This window comes from Protomyctophum parallelum (assembly GCF_964188405.1).
Source record: "Protomyctophum parallelum genome assembly, chromosome: 1".
Classification (NCBI taxonomy): Eukaryota; Metazoa; Chordata; class Actinopteri; order Myctophiformes; family Myctophidae; genus Protomyctophum; species Protomyctophum parallelum.
Genome location: NC_139697.1, coordinates 86,128,337 through 86,143,464, shown reverse-complemented (window position 1 = coordinate 86,143,464; position 15,128 = coordinate 86,128,337). Strand labels below are relative to the sequence as shown.

General features: G+C 42.5%; 1 protein-coding gene across 7 annotated transcripts in view; it reads left to right on the top strand.

Moving 5' to 3' along the window:
- The window catches only part of LOC310873991 (vacuole membrane protein 1-like), a 79,653-nt gene extending 69,183 nt beyond the window's left edge, over nt 1-10,470 (top strand). For all 7 annotated transcript variants that reach the window (XM_083786638.1, XM_083786635.1, XM_083786637.1 and 4 more), the window contains 2 exons: nt 5,663-5,765; nt 7,106-10,470. In XM_083786638.1, coding sequence (XP_083642764.1) covers nt 5,663-5,765; nt 7,106-7,249 — 247 coding nt within the window. In that variant the 3' untranslated portion in view covers nt 7,250-10,470. The remainder of the gene's footprint in view (nt 1-5,662; nt 5,766-7,105) is intronic.
- Nucleotides 10,471-15,128: the final 4,658 nt, after the last annotated feature.

Here is a 15,128-nt window from a genome sequence, read left to right as displayed (position 1 = left end):
ATCTGCAGTGTCCGTGCTGTTATGTTAGGTGTGAACTGTTGCCCTGTGGAGCATTGGGTAACACCACTGATGATTGCCTAAGCCGCATGTCATGGTGTGTTGGTGCAACCAGATGAACCTATAGCCAGGGTCTGTGAGCCTTTGTTCTGTGTGCCATACCCTTTGCCACTGTCTTGGCCGCCATGTCCGCCATGTGTGTGTGTGTGTGCGTGTGTGTGTGTGTGTGTGTGCACGGACTGCGTGCACGCACAATCGGAGGTGGCAGTGTATGCTGCAGTAGGCGACTTCAGAAGGGGCAGAGGGGTCAAGGGTCAGGTGTGACTCACTGCGTGTGGAATTCCCTGTCCACCAATTGAACACAGGATGCCTAAACAACATGCTCCGTAGTCTTTGCCACGGCAGGAAATGATCGCACATTAAAAAATGAGATGGCAGTCACAAATTAACCCTTTCATTTGCCACTATCGGGTGCTTTCAGAAAGCAGGGAAATGAGGGATTTCTTTCTGTACTGTTCCTCCAGAATTCCCCTCCATATATTTCCTTCTTATTGTAAGCACCTGGCCTTTCCGGTCTTGTTACTTGACTGGTACTCTTCCTGGTGAGTGGTTAGAGTTGTCAGTGCTTACCATTAGTCACTCAATACAATACAATGCTGCCGTCACATTATCAATATTGTGATATCTGATTTGGTCTAGTGTATCGGCAAGTCCTCTGCCTAACACCTCAGACACACAGCAGGGCAACAGGGGAATCTGTGGCTGTAGAGTTTTATTCAGCAGTCTGTTTTATCTGTCAGTGTGGAGATTCCCCTAGTATTGTTGTGAGTGCAGGTAGGGCTGGGGCAATGAAATAAAAATAATCACAATAAAACTAGAAGACTTTCTGATATCAATAAATATCATGTAAGCTTAGGGCTAGTATTTCAGAAATCCTACTTGGGGTTCAGAAATCCTTAATTTGGGTTACTTTAGCTCATTTACCTTTTGTGCCTGTTTGTTCATTATAATTGTGTCATAAGCTCTTATAAGCTGCTAAGGTATACATGTTAAGGTATGCACTTGTAGAACCAAGTGGAAGCTTCATTCTCTATAGATTTGAGCCTATTAATTCTCATTTCTATAACATTTGGAGTTATCACTTTAGTTATTTCCCAATATTAAAATGAAATACCACAATACATGCTATGAGAGATATACTTTATTAATCCCCGAGGGGAATTATGCTAAACGATAGAGGGAGGAGAGCGGTGACTTGACTATTTGTGGAGTTGTCCGTACTGTGTTGTTTAACACTATTTAGTTTAACAAATATCTGCAGTGATTGGCGTACACTGTAACATGACTTACAGTAAGTGCTAAAATAAATGGTTTGTGTGTGTCTGCTCCTCCTGTGTGCAGAATCTGAGTCAGGTTTATTTGTCATCAAGTGGTGTTTTGTGTGCGTGCTCCATCATTTTGTATTATTCAGTGAAATGTGTGTGTGTGTGTGTGTGTGTGTGTGTGTGTGTGTGTGTGTGTGTGTGTGTGTGTGTGTGTGTGTGTGTGTGTGAGAGAGATAATAACCTCATAGCCAATTATTAACACATCAGCTAATGTAATCTCATGTTATAGTGACTTTCTTACTAAATTTGTTGCCTGTAAGTATTTATACATCAAATTTGTGATGCCATACCAGAATACATCTCTGTGGGCAATAAATTGGAGAAAGGGGAAAAAGTTATGGTGACTATTTGGTTTCCGAATGGAACAAGTCCACTTTACACGTCCACTTTTACATAGTAGGTTGGGGAGACAGTTGGTCATATTCACATATTAACTGGGAATATTCTGCCTTAGTAGCCTTTTTTTTCAGAAACGTTATAGTCTTCCAAATGTGTTAATGCTTACGTATATGCTAGAGTTCTTTTTACAAAGATATTTATGACAGCACATGCCATAGCTTTGTTGTACAGCTGTTTCAGTTGCAAAGACCCAGTGCCTACGAGCTTGTAGATCTGCTATTTTTGGAAGATCGTGAAAATGTGGCGCAAGATCTTTGAATATACAGTATATTCTTTCACAGCAAACAATTTTCCTAAATATTTGCTTCGGGTGGTCCCTGGAACAAAATATTTTGAGATGAAACAGTTTGAGAACCACTGACATAGAAACATAGGCTTTTCAGAAAACTGGATAATAGCTTGACATATGAATGCATTGAAGCTTTAAATTCGTATTTGTAAATATATCCATTAAAAAAATGATTTTCTGTAACTAATCAAGTTGCTAAGGCTTATAGTGTGTGATTTCTAAGTCACTGAATTAAAATCGGTTGACTGAGCAGTAACCAATATGCTTAAATATCTATAAGCTTACATTTTAGAAAACAATTATCCAACACTTAATGAGCATGATCTTTCAAACTTATGATGTATAAATACAATTGTGTGCTGATATGATGTCTATAATTTGCCATATGTAGTGGAAACAGCACCATACGTATTATGAGCCACAGCAATTGCAGTCCATTTTGCAGTCTCTGGAAGTAATTTATTAAATTGGAGGACAGTTTATAACACTTTATAACAGTTGTAAAGTTTTGATCAGCTCCAGAGTCCACACATGCAAGATTTTATGACTAAAAGACACAAAAAACACATCTAGATTAGTGGAAAGTAACATTTTCTTGTACTATATTTCATTACATTCTAAAGGAGGAAAGGAGAATTTTGTTGTGAAAATATTGGTCTTGAATTGTCCCATGATAATCAGTGTTTGGTTTCATGGTCAGTTTTTCTTTTTAACTTCTATATTTATGTTGTTGAACACCAGACATAATGAATTGATACTAGCACATTATTGTCAGGGATATTATTGACAGATTGTGAAAGGCATTAGCACAATTGTTTCGTTAATTTGATAAATAATTTTAATTTCGAATTCAAGAGCAATTACACAAAACATTTTCTTGATTACAAATGATATGTTACAAACATTCAGTTTAATTCAGACATCGGACAAGATCATGTCATAAAATCCAGGTATCATGTTTTGCCATCATTGGTGTAAATAGTAAATACTGTATTGGTTCTGAAGACCACAATTGTAGAAGCATATTTTAAATGGCATGTTTTCTAGTTGTTGGAACTGTTTTTGAGTCAGTCACTCAGTTCCTGAAATGTGTTATGCCAAAAGATTCATTGTATTGTTTTAGTCAATTTGTCAATTTTCCCCCTTGAACTACTAAACCAAGAGAGGCAAAAAGGAGAGTTTACATTATCAAAACGGTAACAATATATGCCACAACTGAAATACCTCATCATGATTTGATTTTATTAAGAATAGCTCAGTATACATCACATAAATGTACAGGTATCTGATTCCAGGCGAATACAGTTGAGAGGAAGTCAGCTGCGTTTAAACTCAAAGAGAAGAATAACCTTTAACACAGTTTTCCAGGTACTCACGGGTATATCATGAACACAATCAGTGGTGATACTCAAATCCAATATTTTCACAGCGTGTTGTAAAAAAGGTTAAAGTATATCCCCAAAAAGTTCAAAATCAACCACCTCTTTATAGAAAAGATTGAAGGCACAGTCCCAGGGTATTAAATGCTGGATTTTGACTGCTTCTGTAGGTTTGAACCTTTTTCTTTGTTGGTTCATTCGCCCAGGCTCATGACTCAGTATTGCTCATCGTTTAGGGTATGATTCAAGCCCGCCATTTTTCGAAGCTATTTCACCCTCTCTTCTTTGTTCTTGCGAGTTGTCTTTTATTTGTTGAGTTGGTACATTTCGTCTTAATTGCTCATATTAATCTGCTTATTACAGTAAAGTAGTAGGGCTTGTATTGTATTTTATATCTATAAATTAGTTATGTGGTTTTCTATGCACGGTAATCTTAGGAATTTTTGAAAGATGGGGGAGGGGATGCAAGAGGCTTTTCCCTCCAAAAAATGCTCTCACTTGAATTGATACAGTATCTTTTGGGCATTTTCTATTGTGTAATTCAAGGCATGATTCATCTTATTATTATTCTGGTATACATCCTACCTTTTCTATGCTCACCCACAATAAGGATATCTGTTACTTGGTGTTACGTTAATCATATAAAATGCGGCACTATTGTAAACTTTCAATTGCCACAGTAATTTATTTTTCGCCATAAGATGGTGTGTGTGTGTGTGTGTGTGTGTGTGTGTGTGTGTGTGTGTGTGTGTGTGTGTGTGTGTGTGTGTGTGTGTGTGTGTGTGTGTGTGTGTGTGTGTGTGTACGTGCACACGTACATGTGACGGAAATGACTTCTGTTCTAAAGAGAAAGTTACAAGCCATAAAAAGTATGTATATGACATTGCCCTTCCCACGCAAACATACGTTTAGGCCTTTGATGTGTCTTTGAGCATTGATATCTCCCCAGTGTCCCCACCATTTACAAAAGACAGATGTATATTTTGGGAGGAATTCCTAGAAACAATAGACATAAGGATGTAATTGACTTTGTATAGACACAAAAGAGTGTAAGTGAAGGTCTTTAGTATGTATTTGTTTAGTGATTAATCACTAACTCCAGTGTAGGGATGGGCCATAAGCTCTTATAGGCTATTCTCTGTTGAGTCTCTCGACCCCCCTCCTCCTGTGTGTGTGTGTGTGTGTGTGTGTGTGTGTGTGTGTGTGTGTGTGTGTGTGTGGAGGGGGGGGGGGTGGTGTGTGTGTGTGTGTGTGTGTGTGTGTGTGGGGGGGGGGGGGGTAGTATGCTTGTAGTTGGTGGCTTGTAAAGGGTTTCCTAATATGGGCCGTCTTACAGGAGCGCCCTCCCCCTGTGGGCCAACCCCTCAGGTCTCAGCCAGTGATGACACAGCTTGGGAACGACTCACTTCCTCATTAATTGGCTGAAACCAGTTCTTACAGGAACCGCCGGGTGATAAATGTGAGAGTTCTGAGAAGTCATTCATTTCTCCTCGCTGCTGCAGCGGCAGAGAGGAGAGGAGGCACTGCAGGGGAGTTGAACGGGTTCACGGATGTGTGTGTATGTGTGTGTGTGAAAGCTGAGTGAGTGAGCGGTATGTGTGTACTGAATGTGTGTGAGAGGGAGAGGGAGAGAGAGCGGGAGAATGTGGGTGTCTGCTGCTTCTGCGTATCTGAACAAGCCAACTTTTTCTATTTTTTTCTTTCATTTTCTTCTTTCTCTTATTTTTTATTTTTTTGTTTTGTTTTAAGGAAACTACTCAGTATAGCTGTGGTACATTTTGTACTTTTTCTGGTGTGTGCGTGTGAGCACCAGACTGTTTTTGTAATTTTTTTTACATTCTCTGGTCTATTCTTAATTCCTATCAACGGGGATGAGCTGTGAGGATTTGTAGTTTCTCTCAGCCCCCCCCCCCACCCCCCTCTCTCTCTGTCTCTCTCCCCCGTTGACTCGGGAGATGGGAGCGTACAGGAGACAATACTGTACGTTATAGGAGGTATAAGGAGAGCATGCCTCCCTTTGTTGCTGCCCTTGGGTTGGTGAGTAACAATGACGTGACGTGATTTGTGTTGTCGCCCCCCTCCCTCCCTCCCTTCTCTTCTCCCTCTTCCTTCCCTCCTTCGTCCTCCCTCCTCTCCCCTCCCATCCCTCTCTCTCTCTCTCTCTCTCTCTCTCTCTCTCTCTCTTTTCACTGTCTCTGTGTTGGTGGAGCCAGTGCTGTTCCAGTGCTGGGTGCGGCACTGCAGAAGCCCTTGAGGGACTACTTGGAGGCCCAGAGGGCCAAGCTGCACCACGGCGCGGGAGAGGGGATCCCAGCGGTAAGTGCGAGGGCCTCAAAGCCCCCTTCTCACAACCTCTATTCATTCACGTACGAGCGCAGAGGAAAGAATGTGGCCCCTTACTTTTGCCTCACCCTTCTCTTCGCTCTTTTTTTCTCAGTTCCCTCTAGCACCCCCCCACCCCATCTCTTTATCTTTTATCTCTACCAACCCCCTCACCCCTTCACCCTTTCCGTCATTCTATTTTCACTTTAGTTATTTTTTATCTACCTTTACCTGTCTTTCTCTGTACCTGAGCGGCTTTGCGTTGCACTCTTTTATCATTTCACTTTTCTGTTTCTGTGTCGACATCGTAGAGGAGTGGTGTTGGGTATCTGTCCCAGGAGATCTCTCTTACGGTCGTAACATGCCGTGATACTGTAGATTAGAGAGCCTTGTTTAGGGCCAGTGGCAGAATGACAGAGTGGGCTAGAACTGCACTGGGCGGGCTGCGGGGCGGTGGTGGGGGTGGGGGGAGCAGAGGGGCCAGTGTGGGGTCTGGCTCCGCTCTCCATGTAGAACTGTACTACTGTAGTGTGGGGTGTGCTGACTCATGCTCCATCTTAGCAATTGTGTGTGTGAGTGTGGTCACTCCTCCCCGTGTCACACACGCACGCTCACACTCGGTGCCCCGCCTGAACCCAGCGCTGACTGTAGGCCGGGGCGGGGGCCCCCGCCTATGACAATCCATCAAACCCCCTCCTCCTGTCTAGAACAAAAAGAGCCAGTTCTGGCCATAGCCCTATCGCTCTTTGAAAGCCTCTCTCTCTGTCTCTACCTCCCTCTCTCTCTATCCCTCACTTACTCCCTCGCTCAAGAACGATTACATTTTTTCACATCTTCTCATATGCACTCAAAAGAAGAAAAAAGGGCAAAACAAAAAGAAAGGGTAGACTTTGAGTTGCACAACGAAGAGATTAAGGCAGTTCCAGAACAATGTTCCTTTTTTTGCGTTCTTGTAATGTGAGCCTCCTGCAGTTACAGGAGAGAAGCAAGGCAATTTAACTCGGTGGAGGCAGGCTGCAAGCTGGGGTCAGTGGGGGCGTTCGGAGCGGAGGATGGCGGGGGCTGCTGCGTGTTTTATTACCCCTGATCCCTATCTGTCCTGCACATGGAGCTGGATCCCACCTAGCCTCCAGCACCAATCTGGGGGGGGTGGGGGGCGGGGGGGGGGGGGGGGGGGTTGGAGTAGCAGGGCGTGAGGAAGGCCAACAGCATAGGCTGGCTCACATATTACTTTCGGTGAGTGGCGTTGTCGTGCGGCGCAGTGTGAATTAACCTCAACTGACCTGGCTCCTCTTCTTCTCTCTCTCTCTCCCTGTTCTTGTGGTTACTGGCAGGAGGAGAACTGGCTGTCGTGGCTCTTTGAGAAGATGGTGGTCATCATGGTATGTTTCTTTGTCTGCTCCATCGTCAACTCCATGGCCCAGAGTTATGCCAAGCGCAGGCAACAGGAGAAGCACTTGGAGGGCAAGACGGAGTAGGAGCCTCCTTGGGTGCTTCCAACACTTCCTCCTCGTTTGTCCTGTTCCTTCTCCTTCAGGCTTCTGTCAGTCAGGGATTCCACCATTATCAGAGGCGTGGGTGCCTCCATCAGTTTTCTTTGTTTTTGGTAGCGGCGCCATTTACGTTGAACTTGGACTTAATCGACTTTTTTTTCCTGAGCTTGTGGTATTGACATCCTTAGTTCTTGGGCTCGGTCCGTGGGTTTTTTTCTCTTTTAAGGTAGGTGCTGTGCTGCTGGTGGTGTCACGTGCGCACATTTGTATGTGTGCTTTTTGTATGGAACCAGGCATGTCGTATTTCAAGCAGCTCAGTCTCCAGCGTTCTTTGAAGACCTACTGGCAGTAATTGTCCTCAGCGAGGCGTGTTTAGTATGGCAGCTTACAGTAGAAGCTTACAGTGTTGTCTCTTTACAGACATAGTTTTACAATTTCTATTTGGCAGAACTACATTCATTACTTCAACTTGAATTACTTTGTGATGTATTGAAAAGCTAACACAATGGCAGTGTTATTTATCTTGAGGTTTTATTTATTTCTGTTTTGATTATATATATATATATATATATATATATATATATATATATATACTGTATGTGTAGTTTACAATTGACTTTAGTGCAATAATGGCTATATGCTGTGGCTGCTATGACGAAACAAAGTGTGTAAATAACATACTGTGTCCAGTATGACGATAATTATCTCATTTCTACAATGTGTCTTAGAGGAGGAATATGTGTTGACTTGATATATAGTAAGTTAGATAATCATTGCTACCATGTGTACAGTAGTCTCGTCACAGTAACCTTTTGGATGAGATTTGATAAATCAACCATGAATCAGATTCCTACTGGTTCCTTTGTCTGCTCTTATTGTTCTACTTCCAGGAAGAGAGAATATGAGTCAGCCTGGGGCCACTCTACCAGATGCAGCCATATATTGAATCAGATCTACGTGTGTGTGTGTGTGTGTGTGTGTGTGTGTGTGTGTGTGTGTGTGTGTGTGTGTGTGTGTGTGTATGTGTGCAAGGACCCACATTTATGCGAGAGAGACAGAGTACAGTGTTTGTGTAGCCGGCTGCTCTACCTTTCATCTTTTACGAACTAAACCAGATTGCTTTCTGCTAATAGACCAGGAGGTTGGCTGCTAGTAGCTACGGTTCCCTTAAGCTTAGAGACGGTTTATTTCAGACTAACTGGCATAAGGTATGTATGGTAAGTGGTGGTCTCCTTTGTCTTCAGTCGTCTGGGGAGCTCTCTTTACTCCCAGCCGCTGTAAATCTCATACGAGGATACAGAGGCTCGCGTTCAACGCGGCAAGAGCTTTAAAACCTTTACAACCGTGTTTCTGTCATTTTTTGTTTTGGAGGAAGGGGGGGGGGGGTTCTCTGTCATTGCAATGCCATTTTTTTTCGTAAACGCTTGTGAAATGTGTGCGCGCACGCTTGTGAGTGTCTGTGTGTGTATGTGTGCATATATATATAGATATATATATATATATATATTATTTTTTTCCCCTTCTCTCTGTGCCGCTGCTGTGTGGGGCTGAGCGCAGTGGGCGCTAGAGAAGGCACAAGCAACAGGGAGGGCGGGGGGAACCAGAGCACAGTGAAGAGCGTCTGTGCTGTGCCGTTACCTCGGCTGAACCTTCGAATGAACTCGTTGCACTGCCCCAGTGAGCGGCGCCAGGAGACGAATCACTGGAGTAGATTCAAAACAGAGGGGCACTGTTGAGCGCGCTGAACCCGCTGCTCCGCAGTAGCTCTACTCGCTGCATTTGAAATTCACCCCTCCCTACACACACACACACAGTGAAACCCTGAGTGTTCATTTAACTCTGAGAGTGTACACATGGACCCAAAAGGGTCCATGTGTACACTCTCAGAGTTAAATTAACTGCAGATTTTACAGTGCACCCCTCCCTTCATGGTAAGTAAAAATGAAACTGAAATGCTAAAAACCAATTGAGATCTTTGTGCATGCATGTGTATGTGCGTATTGTCTCAAGGCATGTTCCGTCACTCTCTCGATCTGTCAGATAGCTTATCAGACTGGTGTTGGCTGTTAAGATTGCAAGGCGACAACAGTCTGTAGGCTGTCTGACATCTCGGGCTCTTTCATCTGACCAGCATCCTGTTTTGTCCTCTCCTCTGTTGTTGTCATTGTTTCAGTCAGCATCAGTTCCCATTTGGAGGTGAGTGTGTGTGTGTGTGTGTGTGGGGGGGGGGGTGTGCTCTCCGATGTCACTTCCCGTTATTCGCCACTTGTGAAACGTTGGGACATTTCTCTATTGTTGATTTCCTAAACACGTCTGTGAGAGCTCTATAGGAATTATATTTTGTAAATGCCAACGTAACTTTGTGAGTGTGCTTCCTAATACAGGTATGTGTATTTGAGCATGTGTTTTTTTTCTCAGTGGTATCATTGGCCTGTGTGTGTGTGTGTGTGTGTGTGTGTGTGTGTGTGTGTGTGTGTGTGTGTGTGTGCGTGTGTCTCTGAGGTTTGGCTCTGTTCTCTTGAATTTCCAGAGTATCCAGAAAGCACACACCTTATTGCAACACATTCCATTGTGACACCCAGTCCTGGGTATGGTACACGTAGTGCTTTCAGAACTCCCCCCTTCCCTTTTACACTTCCCTCTTCTCCTTCACTCAAAACTTTCCTCTGTTGCTCAATACTCACAGATATTGTTTAAGGGTGCATTTTATTAGAACAAATCTCTCTGCGGGTGGCCACTTGTTTGTCTCGGCGGCCATGCATTGCTAATTATGTGTGAAATGAAAATTATGGCTTTATCAAGAATTCTAATTCAGCTTTAGCTCCTCTCTCTCTCACACACACACACACACACACACACTCACTTTATTTAGGAATGGTACAAAAGTTTCCCTGGTCATAAAAACAAAACATCATTGGATAACATAGGAATGGCCCTGCTGGCGCATGTAGTGTGTTTTTGTTGGCAGTCTAATAACGCCCTGGTCCACAAGGGAGCCCCCTTTTGGCATGCCTGTTTGAATGTGTGTGCGTGCGTGCGTGTGTGTGTGTACACTGTTTGTCTAGAAATTGTGTTTGTATGTATACGTTCTTTTGTGACTGTCTAATAGGTACCAAGGTGTTATGTAATGTACTGTCAGAATTTACTGTTCTGCTTTTCTTGTTTTATTATCTGGTTTCTCTATAAATAAAGTTTGTTAAAAAGAGGATTGGTTTCTGACTGTTCATTATGTGATGAGCCTTGACCACACCAGGTTTGCGCTGACCCTCGGGCCTCTGAAGAATCTCACATGTCATCCGAGGAGGGGCAAGGTGGATATCAGCAAGTCCGTCACACTCAGATTTCATCATCTTATGTTTCACATAGAAATAGTTATCACGTTACACATTTGCTCTCTCCACATTTACATCAGATCCATTTCAAATTACATATCATCGCTGACAGGCAGAAACCTTGTATCTGCCTATTTTCGTTTTTCTTCATAAATTAATGTCCTTTTTTTATACTTCAATAATGGCCGATCTACAAGTTGATAATGAAATGCGTTGTGTATTTTCACTATTGTTGAAACATCTTAGAATTCACCATATACAGACGCAGGGAAGAAAGTGGTTAAGTCTGTGAGTTCCATAAAATGAAAACTATTAACAAGAGCGTGTGACTAATGACTCATTGGATCCATTCAAATTGGAACACAGGTTCTTTTTTCCATTTCCTGAAAAGTAGTAGTGACAATTTTGGTTTCTACCTGACAAGGTAGAATAAGGTATATCAAGCCTGTGGTGTTGACCAAGAGTTGTTCATAACGGCAATTACCTTTTAAATCATATTACAAAACAAAACGGTATGATTTTTAAAATAAATAGTGACTGATTACAACAATTACATTTCATTTCAAGTGAATTTAAGCTCACTTCACTTTGGAATGTAGGATTTTAGAATACAACATTCATTACATAATGAATGGACAAATACGTGTGCACGTACTGTACATTTATACAGGTGTTCAGACGATATACATGTGTAAAACTAAAAACTAATGAGAAACATAACGGCAGAGAAATATTCTTCATAATCCTTTGTCGTGAGGTCAGATGTAGTGTCTATAGCCCATGCAGTGGTCCCTGTGGGACAAGGGCAACCACACCCAGTCAGACTGCCATGAAGAGACCCACCACCACCAACCCTAACCCCAGGGCTCTGGATCAACACCCAACATGCAAATCCTGCCTGTCCGAACAAGCTGGGGAACTAAACCGATATTCAAAATGATGAGACTGCCTCTGTCTCTCTCCTCTATACCCCCCAACCTCCACCAGTATGTGCTGTGATTCTTAGCGTGAATCAGCCTCTCTCCAGGGGGCTTTCCCCTACCTGCAAGCTAACCACTGAGGGACACTGAACTATCACTAACTATCTCCGCCTCTTCATTTGAAATATTTGAGAGATGTATAATTTCCTTTATCGTTTAAGATGGCGAGCTTCTGTTATGTCTTCCACCCCCCAATCGTACAGAGAAGAGAATCAACATTTTGTATTGCCAGGTACGATTGCACAAGTGAGGAATCAGTCTTGGTGAGGTTGTTGCATTACAACGAGTAATAACAGTATTAATCAATCAGTACAAATCAAAATCTAACATCAATATACAGTACATTACATTACACACGTGTGTGTGTGTGTGTGTGTGTGTGTGTACATTATGAATGAACCACTTCTTAAGCCCTATTTGAAATATAGTGTAACATTTTTAGATTGTAGCCTGTTGATCTTCTATTTCAAATTCAGGGAAATCTTTCAAATTTAAAAATGTAGTTTGTCAGATTGTTGACCTGACCTGACATTCCAATGTATTACAGGATAATGGATATCTATTCTGTAAGTGTGCACACGTTGACACACGCACGCTCGCGTGCACGCACACACACACACACACACACACACACACCATTACCACTTCTGAAAGAATAAATCCATAGAGACGTCCCAGCTCAAAAAGAGTCATTTCCTTTATTGTGGCTTTAGCATACCAAGATCAAACTAGCTTATCAAACGCTTCAGATTTAATACCCTCATAATTCAGTCCATCTGAGTTATTATGGGCCTCATTTACATGAGATCAATAGACTGATTCAGAATGATTGAGTGTCTCACCAAACGTATGGACAGGCCTTTGGCTGGATAATGTTGTGGTCCATTGTAATTATTTATGTAATGTTATTCGAAGCATTAAATACCAGCAATGTATAATTTCTCACATTGAAATTGATCCAGACACAAATTCTCCCTGTGCTGTCTTGATCTACATGTGCAGGATTTTCGCAGACCGTAGGTAAGCAAGAGCATCTGGCTTCTGCCCACACTGTGCCATCATGGCAGAATGCCCCATGGTCTGTACCAGATGGCAGAATGCCCCATGGTCTGTACCAGATGGCAGAATGCCCCATGGTCTGTACCAGATGGCAGTGCCATATAACACCATAATCAACAATATCCTGGTTTCTGTTCCGGTTGCCTTTTCTCCTGTGGTATATCTCACTCCGTCTCAATTGAATCCCATTTTACAGATTGTTCAGCTCGGGTTCAGTTTTCATTGGTTGTTACGTGATTTTAGAGGAGTTCCTTGAATCAAATTGCAGTTACTAAACATTTATTGATCTCCATTTGGAGCGAGAAGCCTTAAGTAAAAGTTTTTAATTGCCCTTTCTACTATTGTCCTGCACAATAGTCAAAATTGGGATTTAAAGCTATTTATTTAAGTGCTAGATTGATTCAAAACAAATCCCTTAGTGTGACATTGATGTCTCTTTCTCTTCTTACATTGCTCTTTGTTCTAGGAGTTCCCACTTCCCACATCAAAATCCTGTCAATTTAGACACTTTCAAACGGGCGTCCCTATTTTGAGAATATCATTATAGGCGAAAATGTAAACAAATGTGACACAATGTACACTTGTAGATAGACCTATAAAGGTCCATTCTTACACACCCAGAGTTGAATTAACACTCACACAAGACATGTGTGTGGTAAATGGTGCATTTATATAGCGCCTTTATCCAAGGCGCTTTACAGAGATTGTGCATTACATTCACACACACATTCATACACCGATGGCAGCGGAAACCATGCAAGGCACCAACTAGCACATCGGGAGCAATTAGGGGTTCAGTGTCTTGCTCAAGGACACTTCGGCCCAATCCCAATTCCTTTTTTAACCCTACCCCTCAGCCCTTGCCCCTTCCCCTTGTCCCTACATAATGAGTGTCAAGGGGTAGGGAGATAAATCATCCCCCTAGGAATTGGAACGTCCCTAAATATTGAACGTCCCTTGTAGATATTGATATACAACCTGTTCTCAGAAAATAGCTGATCTGCAAGCTCACTACAGGCCAGTGGTCCCCAAACTTTGATGGCATTTCTGTCTCTAGGACCCCCAATTTATATTGTAAAATCAATGTTAATTAACTCTGAGAGTGTACAAACTATCATTTAGCCCATAACCCACTTTGGAAACTACTTTCCATTTGATTTAAGCTGTAGAGATGGAACGTAAATATAACATTGCTGTGGTTATGATGAAATAAATATATTGTAATTTTGTCTCATGTTGGTAGCCCACCATGCAGAATGTAATCCAGCTAGATATAGCTCATTCTGACACCTGCTCAACAGTTGTACCTGATTAATTGATTATTGTATTAACAGTTTGTATAGCATGGGTACAGATATATATACAGGGTTAGAAAAAGGAAAAACAATTTACAGTATAGAAAGAAGGGGCTGTGGTCACTGTTCATTGTTTTTAATATCATTAAGAACAGAGTCATTTTCTATCAATGAAAATGCCATTGTGATTCATCTCCATCCAATGTACAGTCTGCACAGCAGCTTGCAATCTGTTCCGTAGCTGGTTTGCCATTGCTAATTAGTTATGCAAGTTTTGCAACTTGTGGGGATTAGTTTAACATTGGTCATGATAAAACCATAGCTATCACTGCAGCGAGTAGCCAACGTTATGCAGTGACAGCGTTATGTAGGTACAGTAGGCTATTTCACGGCTTTTAAGAGCTCCAAAAGCAGAATGTTGACATATCGTTGTCTGGGGGGTCGGACTGATGCCTGCTAATAAGCTAGCTTGCATCCGAGTTGTATCACCGGCGCACCGGCGATAAATAAAAAAGAATAAAGCGCCGATGCGGCGCCAAATGAATGGGTAACGTTGTATGAATGCAACGCCGTATCATATCGTTAGTTCACGTGAAGTAACGTTAACCTTTGCTAGAGATTGCGATATTTTTGGCGATGCAGATTGTTAATACATTCAAATAATATTGGTTATTATAATATTTTTCCATAATAAAGGACATAAAAGGCTTCTTACCTCGTCCGCCTTTCAGCCCTCAGTGATGTTGCTCCGTTTGAAGTCCCGTCGAGATATCCCTTCAAACGAAGGGGATTCTACCCCTCACCCTCGGCCCTTCCCCTCCATCCAAAGACAATTGAGATAACCCTTCCCCCTCACGTGAACGCGCATAAGCAAGGGCAAGGGCTAAGGGCCAGGACGAAGGGGGGAATTGGGATTGAGCCTTCGACAGTAACTGGGGGAGCCCGGGTTCGAACTGGCAACCTTACGGTTACCATCCAGGCACTCTACCCCTGAGCCACCGCCGCCCCTGTGTGTCAATGAAAACCATAAAGAAAGTACTAAAATGTCTCGTATCATCACATGTTAGTAATTCTGTAACACGCATTGCCCTTTAAATGGAAATTCAATAATGCAAGAATGCCCCAAATAATGTAAACTCAAGCATCAAGGCGTAGACATAAAAAAACCCTCCTTCATATAGCCTCTACGCAGTAGAGG